This window comes from Muntiacus reevesi, chromosome 11 (genome assembly GCF_963930625.1).
Source record: "Muntiacus reevesi chromosome 11, mMunRee1.1, whole genome shotgun sequence".
Taxonomy (NCBI): domain Eukaryota; kingdom Metazoa; phylum Chordata; class Mammalia; order Artiodactyla; family Cervidae; genus Muntiacus; species Muntiacus reevesi.
The window spans coordinates 17775923-17793333 of record NC_089259.1 but is presented as its reverse complement, the minus strand read 5'-3'; the positions used below and the strand labels follow the sequence as shown (position 1 = coordinate 17793333).

General features: G+C 42.1%; 1 protein-coding gene across 8 annotated transcripts in view; it reads left to right on the top strand.

Moving 5' to 3' along the window:
* RCBTB1 (RCC1 and BTB domain containing protein 1) overlaps positions 1-17411 on the top strand; it is a 51460-nt gene that overhangs the window by 24397 nt on the left and 9652 nt on the right. For all 8 annotated transcript variants that reach the window (XM_065902059.1, XM_065902064.1, XM_065902063.1 and 5 more), the window contains exons 5-11: positions 1299-1465; positions 4713-4871; positions 7732-7839; positions 8322-8464; positions 9442-9632; positions 13240-13366; positions 15421-15572. In XM_065902059.1, the coding sequence (XP_065758131.1) occupies positions 1299-1465; positions 4713-4871; positions 7732-7839; positions 8322-8464; positions 9442-9632; positions 13240-13366; positions 15421-15572 (1047 nt within the window). The remainder of the gene's footprint in view (positions 1-1298; positions 1466-4712; positions 4872-7731; positions 7840-8321; positions 8465-9441; positions 9633-13239; positions 13367-15420; positions 15573-17411) is intronic.

The window sequence follows — 17411 nt, the reverse complement described above, 5'->3', positions numbered from 1 at the left end:
CACAAGCACGGCTGCAGTTTCGTACCAGGGTGACTAGGTAGCTATCCGGGAGTCAAAGTTTCCTCATTCTTTGTTCTTTAATCTCTTTGTCTTCAAAAAACAAATGTCTGTGAGCCATTTGCAGATTGTTTTGCAAATCCCATTCCTGACATCAACTAAATAGAGAGTTCTTGGTTGCAGTGTGTGTGTGTGTGTGTGTGTGTATGTGTGTGAGACAGAGAGAGAGAGACAGACAGACAGACAGACAGAAAGTGTTAGGTAATTCCTAGACCCAATCTGTGTGTGCGTGTGTGTGTGTATAGGCACTCCCACACCAAGAAGCAATGCTTGGATATTATCAGAGTGTCCAGGAATTGCACACAATTCTGATGCTATCTACTCAGAGACAGAATCAGATCGCACAGGTAAGAGGCTCAGTCCCATGACACCACCCTCCACTGGAGATGCTGGTCTCCAGCCCAGGCTGTTACCTGTGCTTCTGATTAACCGGCTACAAATCCCAGGTTCCCTCCACCTCTCCTTGGGCTTTGTGGGTTTTTGTTTTTCTTCACCGTTCCATGCGGCATGTGGGATCTTAGTCCCCGACCCAGGGATCAAACTCAGACCCCCTGCAGTGGAATCCTAACCACTGCAGATTCCTAACCACTGGACCACCAGGGAACTTGTGCTTTGGATTGGATTAATTTGCTGGAATGACTCAAGGAACTCCAGAAAATTGATTTGCTCATTAGATGACTGATTATTATAAAAGGATATGAATCAACAGCCTGAATAAAGGAGCCTTCATCCTTGTAAGGCTTGGTGCCCTACACAGTGGCATGTGTAAGTGTTCTGGTTCTCTGATATGAAAACACTCTGAAAAGGCCAGAAAACTGTCCTCTGAGGTTCTTATGGAGGCTTCCTTATGTAGTCATGACGGCTTAGCCCTTGGCATTGGCAGTTGATTCAACCTCCAGCCTTCTCCCCTCCAACCCACTTACCTTGTGGTTGGTTCTCCTGGCAATAGAGATGCCAGGAGATAATGTTCTTATTATTAAAAGATGCCCTCATCATTGTCAACTTTAAGGAGATTCCTCCGGTTTTGGGAGCTGTGAGCCAGGGACTGTGGATGATGACCATATTTACAAGAGCAATGTATTTTTGTAATCTGGATGACCAAATATATATTTCTTACAAATCACAACGTCACTAAAAGAAGTAAAGGTTGGAACACGAGTTGTACAGAGCCTGGGAGGAAAGTTCCGGGTCGGCTGTCTCTTCTCTGAGCTGATTGTGTGTGTGTGGCCCCCCTTGTGTAGATGGAGTCGTGTATGCCTGGGGCCACAATGGCTACAGCCAGCTTGGGAATGGGACGACCAACCAAGGCCTGGCACCCATCCAGGTCTGCACCAACCTCTTGATCAAGCAAGTGGTTGAAGTAGCTTGTGGCTCGCATCATTCAATGGCTCTGGCAGCTGATGGAGAGGTAAGTGCCCTGCTCTTATGCTTTGTTTTTACTTTTATTTATCTATTTTTTATTTTTTTGGGGGGGTGCCATTCCTCAAGGTATGGGAGATCTTAGTTCCCTGACTGGGGATCAAACTCATGCTCCCTATAATGGAGGTGGGAAGTCTCAACCACTGGAGTGGCAGGGAAGTCCCTCGCTTACTTCCCTGTAGCTCAAACGGTAAAGAATCTGCCTGCCATGCAGGAGACCTGGGTTCAATCCCTGGATTGGGAAGATCCTCTGGAGAAGGAAATGGCAAGCCATTCCAGTATCCTTGCCTGGAGAATCCATAGACAGAGGAGCCTGATGAGCTACAGTCCATGAGGTTGCAGAAAGTTGGACACGACTGAGCAACTAATACACACAAAAGACACATAAAAGTTACCGTCTTAACCATTTTTAAGTGCTCAGTTCAGTGACATTAAGTACATTCACGTTGTTTTGCAACCATCACCACCATCCATCCACAGCACTGTTCATCTTGGAGAACTGACCTCTGTGCCCATTAAACATTAACTCTTCTTTCTTTTAGTCCCAGCCCCTGGCAACCCCCATTCTGCTTTCTAAGAATTTGACCCCTCTAGGTACTTCCTATGAGTGAAATCACAGAGTACTTGTCCACTGTGACCACCTTATTTCACTTAATGTCCTCAAGGTTCATCCATGTGGCAGCACGTGGTGGATTTTCATCCCTTTTTAAGGCTAACAGTGTTTCATTGTTTACCTGTTTTGTTTATCCATTTGTCTATTGATGAACATTTGGATCATTTCTACCTTTGGCCATGTGAAAGTGCCTTCCTTTTTTTTTTTTTTTTAAAGACCATATTTGTACTTGACTTGAATATGGTGTGAACATAGCTGCCCTGGGTGCATAGCTAAAACCACTGTGAGAACAAGCTCCTTCTCTAACACAGCCTGCGTTGTGTGATCTGGAGCACTCTTTTGAAGACAGTAGACTGAATTCTTAAGGCAGTTGAGTCTCTTGCTTTTGCTTGGATTACAAATTAGATGTGTATGACAGTGTTCTGTACTGTCATTTTTTTTAATGACCTCTACCCCCACCCCCCCAGGTCTATTTTGTTTTTCAGTAAATGTAGCGATGTCATAGCATCACTACCAACATTCCAGTAGGTTCTGTACAGCCTAATTTCCTCCCCCCCCCCCCCCCACCAAGTTCCATGCATATCTTAAATGTTACTCATCCCGTTGGTTCTATCTTCTAGTCTTTTGTGCCATTTCGTTCCCCTTCCATCACCTTAGGTCTGACTTTGCCATCTCCTGGACCGTTGCCATGGTCTCTTCTGTTTCATAGCTTTTATCCTTTTTTAAAGTATTTATTTAGTTATTTGGCTGTGCCAGATCTTGGTTGCAGCATGCGAGAACTTTAGCTGTGGGATGTGCGATCTGGTTCCCTGACCAGGGGTCAAACTCAGGCCCTCTGCACTGGGAGCGCAGTCTTCACCACTGGCCCACCAGGGCAGTCCCTATCCCATAGCTTTTACGTTGGTCTAAACTGTGCAGTATAACTTCTCTGCCCACTGTGTCTTCCGAAATAAAAGTCCGATCCTGTTGGTCCCTGTTTAGTCCTTCAGAGGCGTTAGAGTGATTTCACTCAGTGGGCAGGTTACAGCTGAGGAAGCCAGAGCAGCGGTGAGATAGAGGTTTCATGGCTGGAATGTGCTGGAGCCAGGCCTCACACACAGCCCTGGTGCACGGAATCCACTGTTCCCAGTCTGTTTCTTGGTCAGTGGAACCCCAGTCCCCATTTTTTAAAAACAAAAGGCAACTGCATTGGCAGAGAACTTGGGCTATTTGAAAAGAAGTGCAGAAGAATGACGGTTGAAATTAGAACTTGCTAATTGTGCAGCCTGCATTCCTGGTTTATTGTAACCTTAAGCATATGCTATTCCGGGTAATTGGTAAATATAAATATTTACACTAGCTGTTCCTGTGAATCCACTTAACAGGAAGTAATTACTTTAAGAGTTATTTCTTTTTGTGCCTGTGAAATGAACCTATACCATATATACTTTTTAAGACATCAGCCGTGAGTGTCAAGACAGTACATGGGCAGCCTCAGACATGTGATCTTAGGTAGAAAATGCTGACAGAGGAAAGAGAACAGAGACTCGTGGAAGCCAGAACTCAGGATATGTGAGGACCACCTGCCACAGGCCAGTGAGAGGAGTGAGAGGGGTCCTCACAGATCTTCCTAGTGATGGAGGAAATTATCTCTTCTGCTGCCAGCATCTGCCCTTGGCTGACTCTTCTCTCTGGCCACACACTCTTGTTTGAGAAGCTCAGTGAATAATTAACTTGAAGAGATTTTCATTTTGTTTTTCATCTTTAGCTTAGAGATCCATTTGTCTCTCTCTCCATTGGAAATATGGTTTTCAGTCTATGGCTGATCACAGGCCAGAAGTAAACAGGATGCAGTTGAGGAGGGGAGCTGCTTGGAGATGACAGCAAATGAGGACTCAGAAAACATTATCAAGAACAACGCAACATTCTAAAGCAGTAGTCCTACAGTTAAAAATAATTAAAAAAAAAAAAAAAAAATTTCTTAACAACCCCATGTCATTCCTGTAGGGACAAGCATCTCCTTAATACTTATGAGCCTGACTGTGTTAGGAAGTGGAACTGTGATTAATAATTATATTGGTGGTGGGCTTGTGTCATCAGGAAGGGTATATAGTATCTCCCACTGGTGATTAATGAGATAGAGGAAAGTAAGTATTGTTTTGAAGGACTTCCATGGGGAAAAAAAAAGACTATACCCAAAGCGTTAGGCTGATTTTTTTCATATCACTGATACTTATGTGGCACATCCTCATTTCCTTTGGATGCCAGATTTAAAAAACCATAAAGAACTACTAAAATTATAGTGGCAGTATAACAGTGTGGAGAGCACCGCTAGACTGCTTGGGTTCATATTAGCAGTAAATCACATTTACTAGCTGTGGAATCTCAAGCAAGTCACTTAACCCCTCTGTGTTCCCATTTACATGTATAAAATGGGGATGATAATAGTATTAATACCTACCCCAGGGTCATCTTACAGGCTTACTGTGAGGATTAGATGGGTTCGTGTGTGAAGCACTTAGGACCATTAGCACACTGTAAGGACTCATTCAGTGGGTTTATTTTTGTTTAATGATGATTATTATGTGTGAGAATTTTGACCCTTACTCTTCTTTCTTTCTCTTTTTCTCCTTCTGTTGTGTAGGTATTTGCTTGGGGCTATAACAACTGTGGCCAGGTGGGGTCAGGGTCCACCGCAAATCAGCCAACTCCTCGGAAAGTGACAAACTGTTTGCATATTAAGAGGGTAGTTGGCATCGCCTGTGGTCAGACCTCATCCATGGCTGTTCTGGACAATGGTGAGGTGAGTGGTCTCTGTACCACCTTTCTCCTGTCCTTTTCTTTATGAGGTTTGGGCTTAGATCATGGAAGGAAGAGTGCTCTGATTTGATAGCTCCATGGATAGTTAACTGATAGAGGTGTAATCACAGGCTGTTTGCTCCTCATTATGAATTTTTAAGTTCCAAGGTTTATCTGCAAGTAGAAGTTCGAATGTGTTTTTGCCAGATCCACATACCCCGATGCTTACAGGCATTTGTTTGTGATTTAATGTAGTAGATGAAAGAATTTGATGTTACCTCTTTCTTCTTATGAAAGAGGATTCTTTTTTTTTTTTTTTAAGTGAAAGCTGGTTTATTTAGAGAGATACACATTCTATAGACAGAATACAGCCTGTCTCAGAAGATGAGACCAGCCCTTAGAGAAACACTCCGAAGACAGAGTGTGGGCCATCTCAGAAGGTGAGAGGCCCTGTATACTCTTTAAAGTTAGCTGATGGTGTTTATAAGCACTGATGCTAATGGGCATGAAGGCTCTGTGTCTGCCTATATCTGCAATGCTTGCCCCCAGGAAGAAGCAACTTGCAAATGCAGAATTTTTCATCCTGATGGTTATTAGCTACTCTTAAAAAAAACCCACCTTTCAGTGATCCTCGACCATGGTCACCTTTGAGTTGATGGTTATTTCTGTACAATTATTCTGGTTGCAGCTTCTACTTAAATGGACCTGTTACCACTTGTACATGTCCCAATGCACAAACATTACTTCAAGATACTTCTTTGAATGTGAATGCATAGCATCTTGCATCGGGGTGTGAAGGTGCTGTAGAGTTTAATGAATACTCAGCCTTATTAACTGACTTTCTGAATCAAGTCTGATACTATGCTGGATGACTTCTGAATTCCTTGGGATAGTCATCTAACATCCTTCATCCCAGTATTTTCCACATCTTTATCTTATTTTTTTTCTTTTTTGAAACACTTTTTTTATTTTTAAAAGTAAATTTAATTTAAAAATTATTATTACGTGATTATTTCAACAAAGGAAAACAAATAAGACACGTGAAATAAAAAGTGAATACCTTTCCCTCAGTTTTTTAATGGTTTTATGTATATCCTTTTGAACCTTTCTGTATAAATAGTTATATACAGGGGAGTATGATTACCTACTGCTTTTCTCTGCCAGTCTGTACCTTTTCTGCTTAACAACATAGATGTTTTACCTGAATCTGGTGGCAGACCATTTATAGTTGCTTCCAATATAACAGTTGCTTAATTTTCTTTGTATGGATGTGCGTTTTCCAATACTCATATCCAGAACTCTTCTGATGGGTATTTCACCTTTTTTTTTTTTTTTTTTTTTTTGGCTATTAAAAACACTGTTGCGCTGATTTTCTCTGTTACTGTTTGTGTGTATATCTTTGTATACACATACAAGTACTTCTATAGAATAATTTTCCAGAAATAGGGTTTCTGGGTCAGGGAATATACCATTAAATTTTTTGATAGCTCTTGCCAAATTTCTCCCCAGAAGGTTCAAACCTGTTAGACTTCCGACACTGAAGTCTTTTAACCATCTCTCGCCAGCACCCTGAACTCCTTGTCCCCTTTACCCCCTGACACACAGACGTGGAAGGCCCTCACCCACGCCCGTTTGCCCTGCGTTGCCCTGGGGTGTGTTGCCGCCCACACCTGGTGTTTCTGATCTGAGCCAGGCCTTCTGTCTGTTCCTGGCCAGTACTTCACCCTGTCCCACGCTGGCTGTTCTCAGCCTTCAACACTCGCTGTCAGACCTGTGCCCAGCTCTGCTGCTTTGAGCGATGACCCATCTTGCTGCAGGTGTCTGAGGGGTCCCCACATTCTCCTGTGTCTCCTCCTCTCACCTCTTTCCTCTGTCCCCTCTCTCGTGGTCCTGCTGTCACTGCCTTCGCTGGACCCCCATCAGAGCCCCCCTATCTGCCAATGGGAGATGAGTTTATGTATTTGAGGTCTTCCTGCCTCTGGTCTTTTCTTGCTCACCACAGTCACCCTTCATGTTGCTGCCTGCAAGATCGCTCAAGAATACAACTTTAATCATGTTAATCTCTGCTTTGGAATATTTCAGTGGCAGATCCATGGATGCATTTCACGTTCCTTGGTCTGTGTTTGGGCACTTCATCCCTTGGCCCTTACTTTTCCTTCTGGTCTTTTCCCTACCACCACCCAAGGTGGGTCCAGCCAGCCCACCTGCTTGTCTCCTGAACCTGCCTCTCCCTGGGATACCTTCATCCCCATCTACCCTTCAGCCAGATCTGAGCATCTACCCTGCTCAGATTTCTGCTCTCTGAAAATATCTTTCCTTAACTTTCTTCCTATGGCTAAGTCCTTTCTCCTCTCTGCCTGTAGTGCCTTGATTATATCTCTACCCCAGCACTTGCCGTCTGGCTGCAGAAAAATTGCGTATGTCCAACCCCTGTTCAACTGCTTCCAAAGACTTAATTCCTAGTACTTTTAAAAAAATCCTGAAAGTCAATGTATGACAAAACCCACTGAAATGCTGTGAAGTAATTGGCCTCCAACTAATAAAATAAAATTAAAAAAAAAAAAAAAAATCCTGAAATACAGTAGGTGATTAATAGTTAATGAGCCTCAGGTTCCTCTTGTAGCAAGCAAGAATTAATGACTCACCCAAGGCTATCCAGCTAGTAAGCTCTGGAGTAGAAGCTGCGGATTCTGTCATCCCCAAGCCTGAAACATCTTCTGTTTGGAGATCAGTTGTGGGACCTCATTCAGTAGAATATGAGTGTTGGAAATGAAAGAAATCTCTCATTTGTTTAGACGGATTTCATTTTTATCTCTTTCCTCTTACCAGCAGTCTTAAAACTCTCGTCTCCCCCTTTCTCTAAGGTGTATGGTTGGGGCTACAACGGCAATGGTCAGCTCGGCTTGGGAAACAATGGCAATCAGCTGACCCCTGTGAGAGTGGCAGCTCTGCACAGTGTGTGTGTGAACCAGGTAAGTGTGGTGGGCTCCTAGCCGCTGCTCCCCGTCTATCTTCCCTGCTCTGACTTGGAATATCTGTGGGAATTTAGTTCCCGGACCAGGGATTGAACTTGTTCCTCCTGAATAGAAGCACAGAGTTCTAATCATTGGACTGATAAGGAAGTCCCAGAGATTTACTCTTTAATAAGACTTTTTGAACAGTACCCCGTGCCTTCATCTGCCACATTTAATATTATATCCTCCCTAAATTCCCATGATGAGAAGCAAGACCATGGTGCTGGCACATTGGTCTTGATAATTCGAAAAGCTACTGGGAAAAATCCAGTAGTCTCAGGTATAGGCTTTTCTAATGCTTTTTTAATGTTCCAGAGAATGTCAGTCCACACCTGATGATGAATTGGCATTCTGCAGGAGCTGGCTGTAATCTTTAAGTAGATGTTTCCCCTGCCCTTCCTGTTCTCCTGTTGATGGTAACCATGTAAATTTACTTGCAGATTGTCTGCGGCTATGCACATACTCTAGCACTAACCGATGAGGGCTTGCTCTATGCCTGGGGAGCTAACACGTATGGGCAGCTGGGAACTGGCAATAAAAATAACCTGCTAAGCCCAGCACTCATCATGGTGGAGAAAGAAAGGTAACTTGGCGGTACCATGTCTTGGGATTGTGTGTGCGTGGGGACTTGGGCCTGTGTTCGCTGGAGCGCTGGTGTTTGGCTTTGTAGCTCTTTCGTTCATTAACATTCTCATTGTGAACAAAGTGCTGTTTTACCAGTCAGAGTGAACGTGAAGTTGACATGATTCTCATACAGCTTTCTCAGATGACCACCCGAAATCCCACTGATAAGCATTCATGCATTTTGGTGTATTGCTTGCAGACTTCCTAGTATTGAAATGTAAAGCATATTATTTTCCCTTTGAGCCAACTAAACTTTTAAATAAATAAAATCTGCCCTTGAAAGGCCATTATCTGTTTAAATATTGATTTGATTTAATGTGTGTTACTAGAATAGATGCTTAATGTTTGCTGAGCCATATTGTGAGGTCTTGCACACTAAGCTTTAGGATGTTGACTTCTAATTCTGGGATGCCACGTAGGAAGCATGCAGAGAAATGTAGTAAGTTTGGCTTGATGTCCGTTTGGATTGGGATATTCAGAGTCCATGACCCTTGGACCACTGCTTAATCAGTCTAATGAGCCTTCTGAGCCCCGATTGCGGGTAAGAGAGAAAGTTGTATTTGTAGGGAAATGGTTTATTGAATACAGTAATTTTTGCTACTGGTTAAGCCCCCAGAACTGCCAGGACATTTTTTTCAGTGGCTGCTTTACTCATTTACGTTGGTTGCTAGTCCGTTTTCCCAGGTTTTCCTCAACAATATGTATTACCCGTCTTAACCCAGAATGAGCTTCGGGTGAGCAGGGGGCCACCCAGGATGAGCGTAACCCGGAGCTGTTGCTCCAGTCTTCGGGTTTTATCCATGTGACTTGGCAGCTAACGTTCCTGGATCTTGGGCTCTTTGAGGTGTTCGGAGCGCAGAATTTTATTTGCCGTGTGTGGTGCGCTTGGGCCTCTGTGAAGAAAACGTAACGTGCGTTTTTCTTAAAACCCTCCAGGGTGATAGAGATCGCGGCCTGCCACTCGGCGCACACGTCGGCCGCCAAGACGCAGGGCGGCCACGTGTACATGTGGGGCCAGTGCCGCGGGCAGTCGGTGACCCTGCCGCACCTCACGCACTTCTCCTCCACCGACGACGTCTTCGCCTGCTTCGCCACGCCCGCCGTCACGTGGCGCCTGCTGTCCGCGGGTGAGCGCGCCTGCCGCCCGCCCGCCCGAGGGTCCCGGCAGCCGAGCGGTGGGCTGCGGCCGGCTCAGACAGCTTTATCCTCCTCTAGCTTTAACACGCTTCCCCAAATTAGATTTGCTGATACTGTTTATTAAAATGCTATGGAATATTATATGAGTTTATTATTTCCTCCCCTTCGGTGTTTTCGGTTTGAGGTGAAATTCACATACAAAAATGAACCATTTTTAAAGTATTACAGTTCAGAGGCATTTACTGCCTTCACCATGTTGCGCAGCCAGCATTTCCATCAAGCTCTAAAGCATTTCATCACCTTAGAAGAAAACCCAATACCCGTTACACAGTCACTCCCCATTCTTTCTTTCCCCCAACCACTGGCAACTACCAATTTGTTTTGTTTTGTTTCTATGGATTTACCGGTTCTAGATGTTTCCCTTAAGTGGAATCTTACCATGTACAACCTTTTCTGTCTGACTTCTTTTACCCAGTGCTTTTGAGACCCATCCAGGTCGTAACATAATACATCTCAGTACTTCTTTTCATGACTGAGTAGTGTTGTATTGTATATATAGACCACAGTTTGTTTGTCATCTATCTGTTGGTGGACATTTGGATGGTTTCCACTTTTTGGCTATTGTGAATACTGTTGTTATGAACATTCATGTACAGATATTTGAGTGTGTACAAATATTGTTAAGTGCTTTTGTTATACTAAATTTATTATATAATTTACTATGAACCAAAAGTGAACTAAAAAAATGAAGAACTTGTTAACTCTGTGGAGTTAATTCCCCTTTTTTTCTCCTTTTTTCCTTTCAACCAATCTCAAAGTTTTTTTTTTTCCTTGGAGGAGAGCTAAGGAGAGGTATTATGAAGGATAGGGGGACTTCCCTGGTAGTTAAGACAACTGCTCCCACTGCAGGGGCCCAGGTTCGATCCCTAGTCAGGGAACTAAGATCCCACCTGCCACACAGTGTGGCCTAAAAAAGAATAAAAGGATAGTGGAATTCAGGGTGATCTTTGGTTACATCATCTGTCCCTTTTCTGCATACTGTCTTCCTTCACGGGCCCGTTGTTGATGAAAATGTGAAGCTGTCATCAAGCTGGGTAGCCATTAGCAAGATAATCTTAGTCTCTTTTTATTTCTTGTTTGTACCTTTTAGCCAGTGTATTTCTTCTAAATTGTTCTTTTGTTTATAATGCAGAGGGGATAAAGTGAGTCACAATACCCTGTGCTTGAAAATTAATACAGGTGTGACAACATGGGGTTTGGCTTGCTCAGTTGTTGATACTGAAGGTCTTGTAATACATAGCCAGCTCAGGCTGGGGCTGTCCCATCAACAGGTGACCAGTCTCTGTGGTCATGGGGGCAAGAGTATGTTTAGGAAAAGTAAAGCTGCTGCTCAACTTAAAGAAAAAGGAGCCTTCCCAGGTTCTTTAACTGTAGTTCAGTGATTGTTTGCAGTGACTGTTATGATTAGAGAAAATTTAGTTCATAGGACGGGTCTTCTTGGCTGCACTCACACATGTGTATAGATCTGTACACATCTTCAGAGTCATATACCTGCCTAACCTGGACCTGTTTGGTCCCTGAAAGGCTTCCCTTGGGTTCTTGCATCTTAAAATCCTCATCTTGAAAAGACATTCTTTTCAGACCAAATGTCCTACCATTTTCTACTAAGTTTGGAAAAAGTACAGTCACTAAGTATATCTCCCAGGTGACCTCTTTTCCTGTCCACCCTCTAAACGTCAGAAGTGTTTGTTGCCTCGCAGTTTCTGATCTCAGCAGAGTGCTGGGAAGAAAGTCAGAGGATGAATGGGTGCCTCTGAAGAACAATTTCTTCTCTGGAGGGTGGTACTATACTTGTTGCCAGGAACCAAGGACGAGATGCAGGAGTTGAGGCCCTGAGAAGAAGCTGTGTTTTGGGTGGGGAGGGTGGGTAACAATCTAGACTCTTGCACTCTTTGCCCATCTTAGTTATTTCTCGTCTTTTCATTCACTGGGGATTCAGATTACAGGGTCAGGTTTTTGAGAGAATATCCACCTTTCCTCCACAGACAAGAGAGCTCTGCATCGTCAGGGTCGGAGGGGAGGCTGTAGGTTAGAGTAACAGGGCTTAGGCAAATGGTATTTCCTTAGGAGAGTCTGATAGTAAAGCTCACGGAAAGCTCGTTGTTAGGTTTCAGCCTAGCTTTTAGCAGTTGTCCCTCTGTAAGAGTTGCCCTGATAACAGCAGCTGCTGCGAGTCTTGAGGGAAGTCCTCATGTTGGGGGACTTGGAAATGGGTCTCCTGTGTCAGTAGTACCTTCATTCAGTGCCAGTGAGGGTCTCTGGAATTTTTAAGTTTCCCCATTAGCCACCTTCTTCCTCTTTTCCTTTATTCACACATGTAAAGCACAAGAAAGTGTTGCATGAGTTTAAAAATTAATGCAGCACAAATAATAATCCTTACACACTATGCTTTTCCTTACACGTCTTTGCTTTTCTTCATGATAACACAGTTCTACTTATAGGTAAGAATTATATGTCCTTGCACCTTTTTATCAGGCAGTGTGACCACGGTTTTGTGAAGCTACTCCTGTTAAGTACACATTCCTACTAAGTAAATTTGCTGTGTTTTAGATAGTGTGTAAGGATTAATATTTGTGCTGCATTAATTTTTAAGGTTAAGAAGGATGTTTAGATGCCAGATACGGAGGGGAAAGGGTCACCCTGGGAAAGAACACCACTCTAGCATGACCACTCAAGTGAGGAGTGTGTTTCTTAGGACTCGTTGAATTGAATTTACCAACTCCTTGAAACTACCCTAAAAGCAGAGCAAAGGTGTCCAAAGTGCTTCAGTAGAGGAAAACTGATCAATTCTCAGCCTTAGATGAACACTGCTCAAACTTTTGAGAGAAGAGTTTGTGTAAAATGACAATCTATAACTTTTTCTTTTCAAAAAGATTTTTTTTGATGTGGAGCATGTTTTTAAAGTCTTGATTGAATTTGTTACAACAGTGTTTCAGTTTTATGTTTTGTTTTTTTTGGAATTTAGCTTCCCGCCTAGGGATCAGACCCACACCCTCTGAGCTAGAAGGTGAAGCCCTAACTACACACCCTCTGAGTTAGAAGGTGAAGTCCTAACTACTGGACTATCAGGGAAGTTCCCAGAATATACATTTTTAATGTTTAGCTTAGCATGGAAGACTGGTTTTTGGCCTTTCCAAATATACATTTTTTTAAATTTATTTTTTATTGAAGTATAATTGCTTTACAGAATCCAAATATGCATTTTTTCCTTATAGTTTATACACTTGACGACATTTAGGTATCACCAGCTTTTGAGAATCACCTTCTCATCTCGAGGAATCAAAAACCACCTCAAGTGTCTGTATTACTTTCATTCAGTGCTAACGAGGGTCCCTGGAGTTTTTTTGTCTCCCTGTTAGCCCGTTAAATTTAATTTAATTTCTGTGACGTTTATTTTAATACTGGAAAGTTGATTTGTCGAGTAAGGTGTGAACTCTTCTAAGAAAAATCTAGTGGAATTATCCATCATGCTAGTCACTGTCTTTCTGAAGTCTTTCAAAGCTTGAGCACCTGTGTTAATGTGCTTGCTTCCTTCAGAGCATGAAGACTTTCTAACAGTTGCAGAGTCACTGAAGAAAGAATTTGACAGTCCAGAAACTGCCGATCTGAAGTTTCGAATTGATGGGAAATACATCCATGTCCATAAAGCTGTTTTGAAAATCAGGTATTTTCTCATGAGTTTAGAGTCATCAGTAACCTTACTCTTTGCAGTCTCCATTTCTTTGTTATTCCACACAATGGAGACTAATAAGGACTAATCTTGGGAGTAGAGTGAAACAGCACACTTAATAATTTTGCACGTAGTGTCAGTCCACTCATTATTGAAAAGTGTATGTTTGTGTGTGTGTATGTGTGTGCATGCACACTCATGTGCCTTTTAGAAAAAACATAATGTGGGAGTATTTTTCTGTATTGTTTGTTAAATGAATTAGCTCGTACATAATTATTTCCATCAAAAAAATTGTATACAGTTTAAGAAAATACAAAGGCCCATCAGTGAAAAGTGTATATGTCTTCTTTTAATTAAAACTTCCGGAGAAGGCAATGGCACCCCACTCCAGTACTCTTGCCTGGAAAATCCCATGGACGGAGGAGCCTGGTAGGCTGCAGTCCATGGGGTCGCTAAGAGTCGGACATGACTAAGCGGCTTCACTTTCACTTTTCACTTTCACGCACTGGAGAAGGAAACGGCAACCCACTCCAGTGTTCTTGCCTGGAGAATCCCAGGGATGGGGGAGCCTGGTGGGCTGCCGTCTATGGGGTCACACAGAGTCAGACACGACTGAAGTGACTTAGCAGCAGCAGCAGCAGCAATTAAAACTTCATTTTCCACAAGCAGAAAACTTAGGAATACTGGACTTTCTGGTCCTGAGAGACATCTAATTCCCAGCTGAAGAAATGTTCTCTAAATATGGTGCATGGCAGGAGTTCTTTGTATAAATGTGAGGTAACTTTGTATTTATTAATAACTGGATGATTGGTCACTGAGGCTGCCATTCGAGAGAGAGGCACATAAAATCTGACCATTAAGAGTTAAACTGCCCATTTACAAGTCTTTTTTCAAAATTTAGTTTAACATTTATTTACAAAATAACATGTTTTTAGGGAATTAAAATGCTATGTCATTCATTACTTTAAGGGAGTAAGTGTCTACATCAAAGTAGTCATTGAAAAGGTGAATGGGAATTGTTTCTGTCCGAAGACCTGTGGTCAGCCCATCAGTCCCTTTCCTGTGTAATGTTCTGACCGAGTTCGTCTATTAACCCTTGCCTAGGCAACTGTAACTTTTTCCCTCTCAGATGAGGTAATTTCCTTTGTAAGTGGAGCCATTCTTTCAGTATTCTGAATGGATATTGATAATATTTTTGTGTTTTTCTACTGTAACTCATTTTAAAAAGGATTTGAAAAGATGATTTAAAAAAATTATGAAGTATGTTATACTTTAAGAAAATCAAATATTCAGAAATCAGGTCCTCATTTAGTGTATCTGTATGTGTAAATATAATACAAAAAGACCTATTTAGTTTTTCTTCAAATATGTGACTATCCTAGTGAGTGTGCTTTACAAATAAATTGGTAACAGGCTTGGGAGGAGAAGAAGGGGAGCGGATGAAAGAAAAGGAACAAAGTTGGGATGGTGGCTGTTTTGAGGATGAGTCAGAAAAGAAGGAAAGTTGTCATGTACGGTAATGGAATAAAAGTCCTTTTGAACGTAATCCAGTTAACTTTTAAAACCATTTTTAAGAATGTGCTGATTACAAAAATGTGCTGATGACATACAAAAATTGAATCATTTGAGTGATATTAATATATATCAGAAGTTTGAACAGTCGCTTTTGAGTTTCTTTTCAATTTCATTGTTTGGAATGCCCTTCTGTATAACATCTTTTAAATAAAACAGGTGAGCAAAAACCTTAATCTGAATGAGGTCTGTCAGATGCAAACAGTGGTACTTGTTGAAGCACTGGTTACTTTGAGGCTATGTATAATTCTTATTATATATTATATGTATAATTCTTATTGTTTAATAGGCAATACCTTAAAAAAATGAAAGAAGTATATGTAAAAGGTGAATATAAAAACCCTTGCATGTGGAATATATTTTGGTTCTTGTATGTGGAATGAATGTCCTACTCAAATAGAGTAAACATACCTGTAATACTTGTTTATCCCTGCTTCCATCAACTTAAGTAGGTAAGTTTTGCTGTTCTGTTTCAGGTGTGAGCACTTTCGATCCATGTTCCAGTCTTACTGGAATGAGGACATGAAGGAGGTGATAGAAATAGACCAGTTCTCCTACCCCGTGTACCGTGCCTTTCTCCAGTACCTCTACACAGACACAGTGGATCTGCCACCTGAGGATGCTATAGGTACCAGCCATGTTGGGACTGGCCAAGACACAGGGTCAAAAATATGTCTACTCACACTCTTATTGAGCTCACCTTGTGAGTCAGCTGGTAAAGAGTCGGCCAGCAATGCGGGAGACCTGGGTTCAATCTCTGAGTTGGGAAGATCCTCTGGAGAAGGGAAAGGCTACCCTCTTGGGTATTCTGGCCTGGAGAATTTCATGGGGTCGCAAAGAGTTGGACACAACTGAGCGACTTTCCCATACTCTTATAGTTCAGTTCAGTTAGTTGCTTAGTCATGTCCGACTCTTTGTGATCCCATGGACTGCAGCACACCAGGCCTCCCTGTCCATCACCAACTCCCAGAGTTTACTCAAACTCAGGTCCATGGAGTCGGTGATGCCATCCAACCGTCTCATCCTCTGTCATCCCCTTCTTCTCCCACCTTCAATCTTTCCCAGCATCAAGATCTTTTCCATTGAGTCAGTTCTTCACGTTAGGTGGCCAAAGTACTGGAGCTTCAGATTAAGCATCAGTCTTTCCAGTGAATATTCAGGACTGATTTCCTTTAGGATGGACCGGTTGGAACTCCTTACAGTCCAAGGACTCTCAAGAGTCTTCTCCAACACCACAGTTCAAAAGCATCAGTTCTTCGGTGCTCAGCTTTCTTTATAGTCCAACTCGCACATCCATACATGACCACTGGAAAAACCATAGCTTTGACTAGACGGACCTTTGTTGACAAAGTAATGTCTCTTTTTTTTAATATGCTGTCTAAGTTGGTCATAACTTCCAAGGAGTAAATGTCTTTTAATTTCATGGCTGCAGTCACCATCTGCCATGATTTTGGAGCCCCCAAAAATAAAGTCAGTCACTGTTTCCATTGTTTCCCCATCTATTTGTCATGAAGTGATGGGACCAGAGGCCCTGATCTTAGTTTTCTGATAGTATTGAAGGATAAAAGGTTTCAGGTTTATTGGTTTTTTACATGGTTTTTAGGAACAATTTAAATGCCTTTAGAAATAGTATTGTATTTGGGTGAGAGATAAACTTCCAATTTGGGGTTAGTAGATGCAAATTGGTACATACAGATTGGATAAGCAACAAGGTCCTACTGTATAGCACAGGGAACCATATTCGATGTCCTGGGATAACCATAATGGAAAAGAATGTAAAAGAGGATATGTTGTTCGGTTGCCAAGTCGTGTCAGACTGTTCACAACCCCATGGACTGCAGCATGCCAAGCTTCCCTGACCCTCACAGAGAATATATATTTGTCTCATGATATGCTCCGGGAGATGGTAAAGGACAGGGAAGCCTGGCATGCTGCAGTCCATGAGGTCATGAAGAGTCAGACACAACTGAGCAACTGAACAACAACATGATAGAATATATAAGTGTATAACTGAGTCACTTTGCTGTACAGCAAAAATTAACACAACACTGTAAATCAAGTATACTTCAATTAAAAAATTTAGAAAGTATTATATAGATATCAGGGTTAATAATTATGGACACAATTTATGACTGTGATCTTATTTTACTCTTTTAATCCTGAAGTATAAGTTGCTGATGAATTGAGCATATCATCTTGGAAACACAGTTAGGGGAAAAATCGATTTTTTCTTCTTCCTTTATACTATAGAAGAAACCTTATTTAAGGGGGTATAGGAAAGGTGTGCTTGGGAGGTGGGGAAAGGACAAACTGAAAAATAGAATTTATTTAATAAGATTCAGAGTCCTGTTCCCTAAGAAGCTCCTGCTGACTTATCTGTACAACTCTCTTCACCAAAATGAAATATATATGTTTATAGATGATTGGAAACTATTTTCATATCCATTAAGCATCCCATACTTTACTT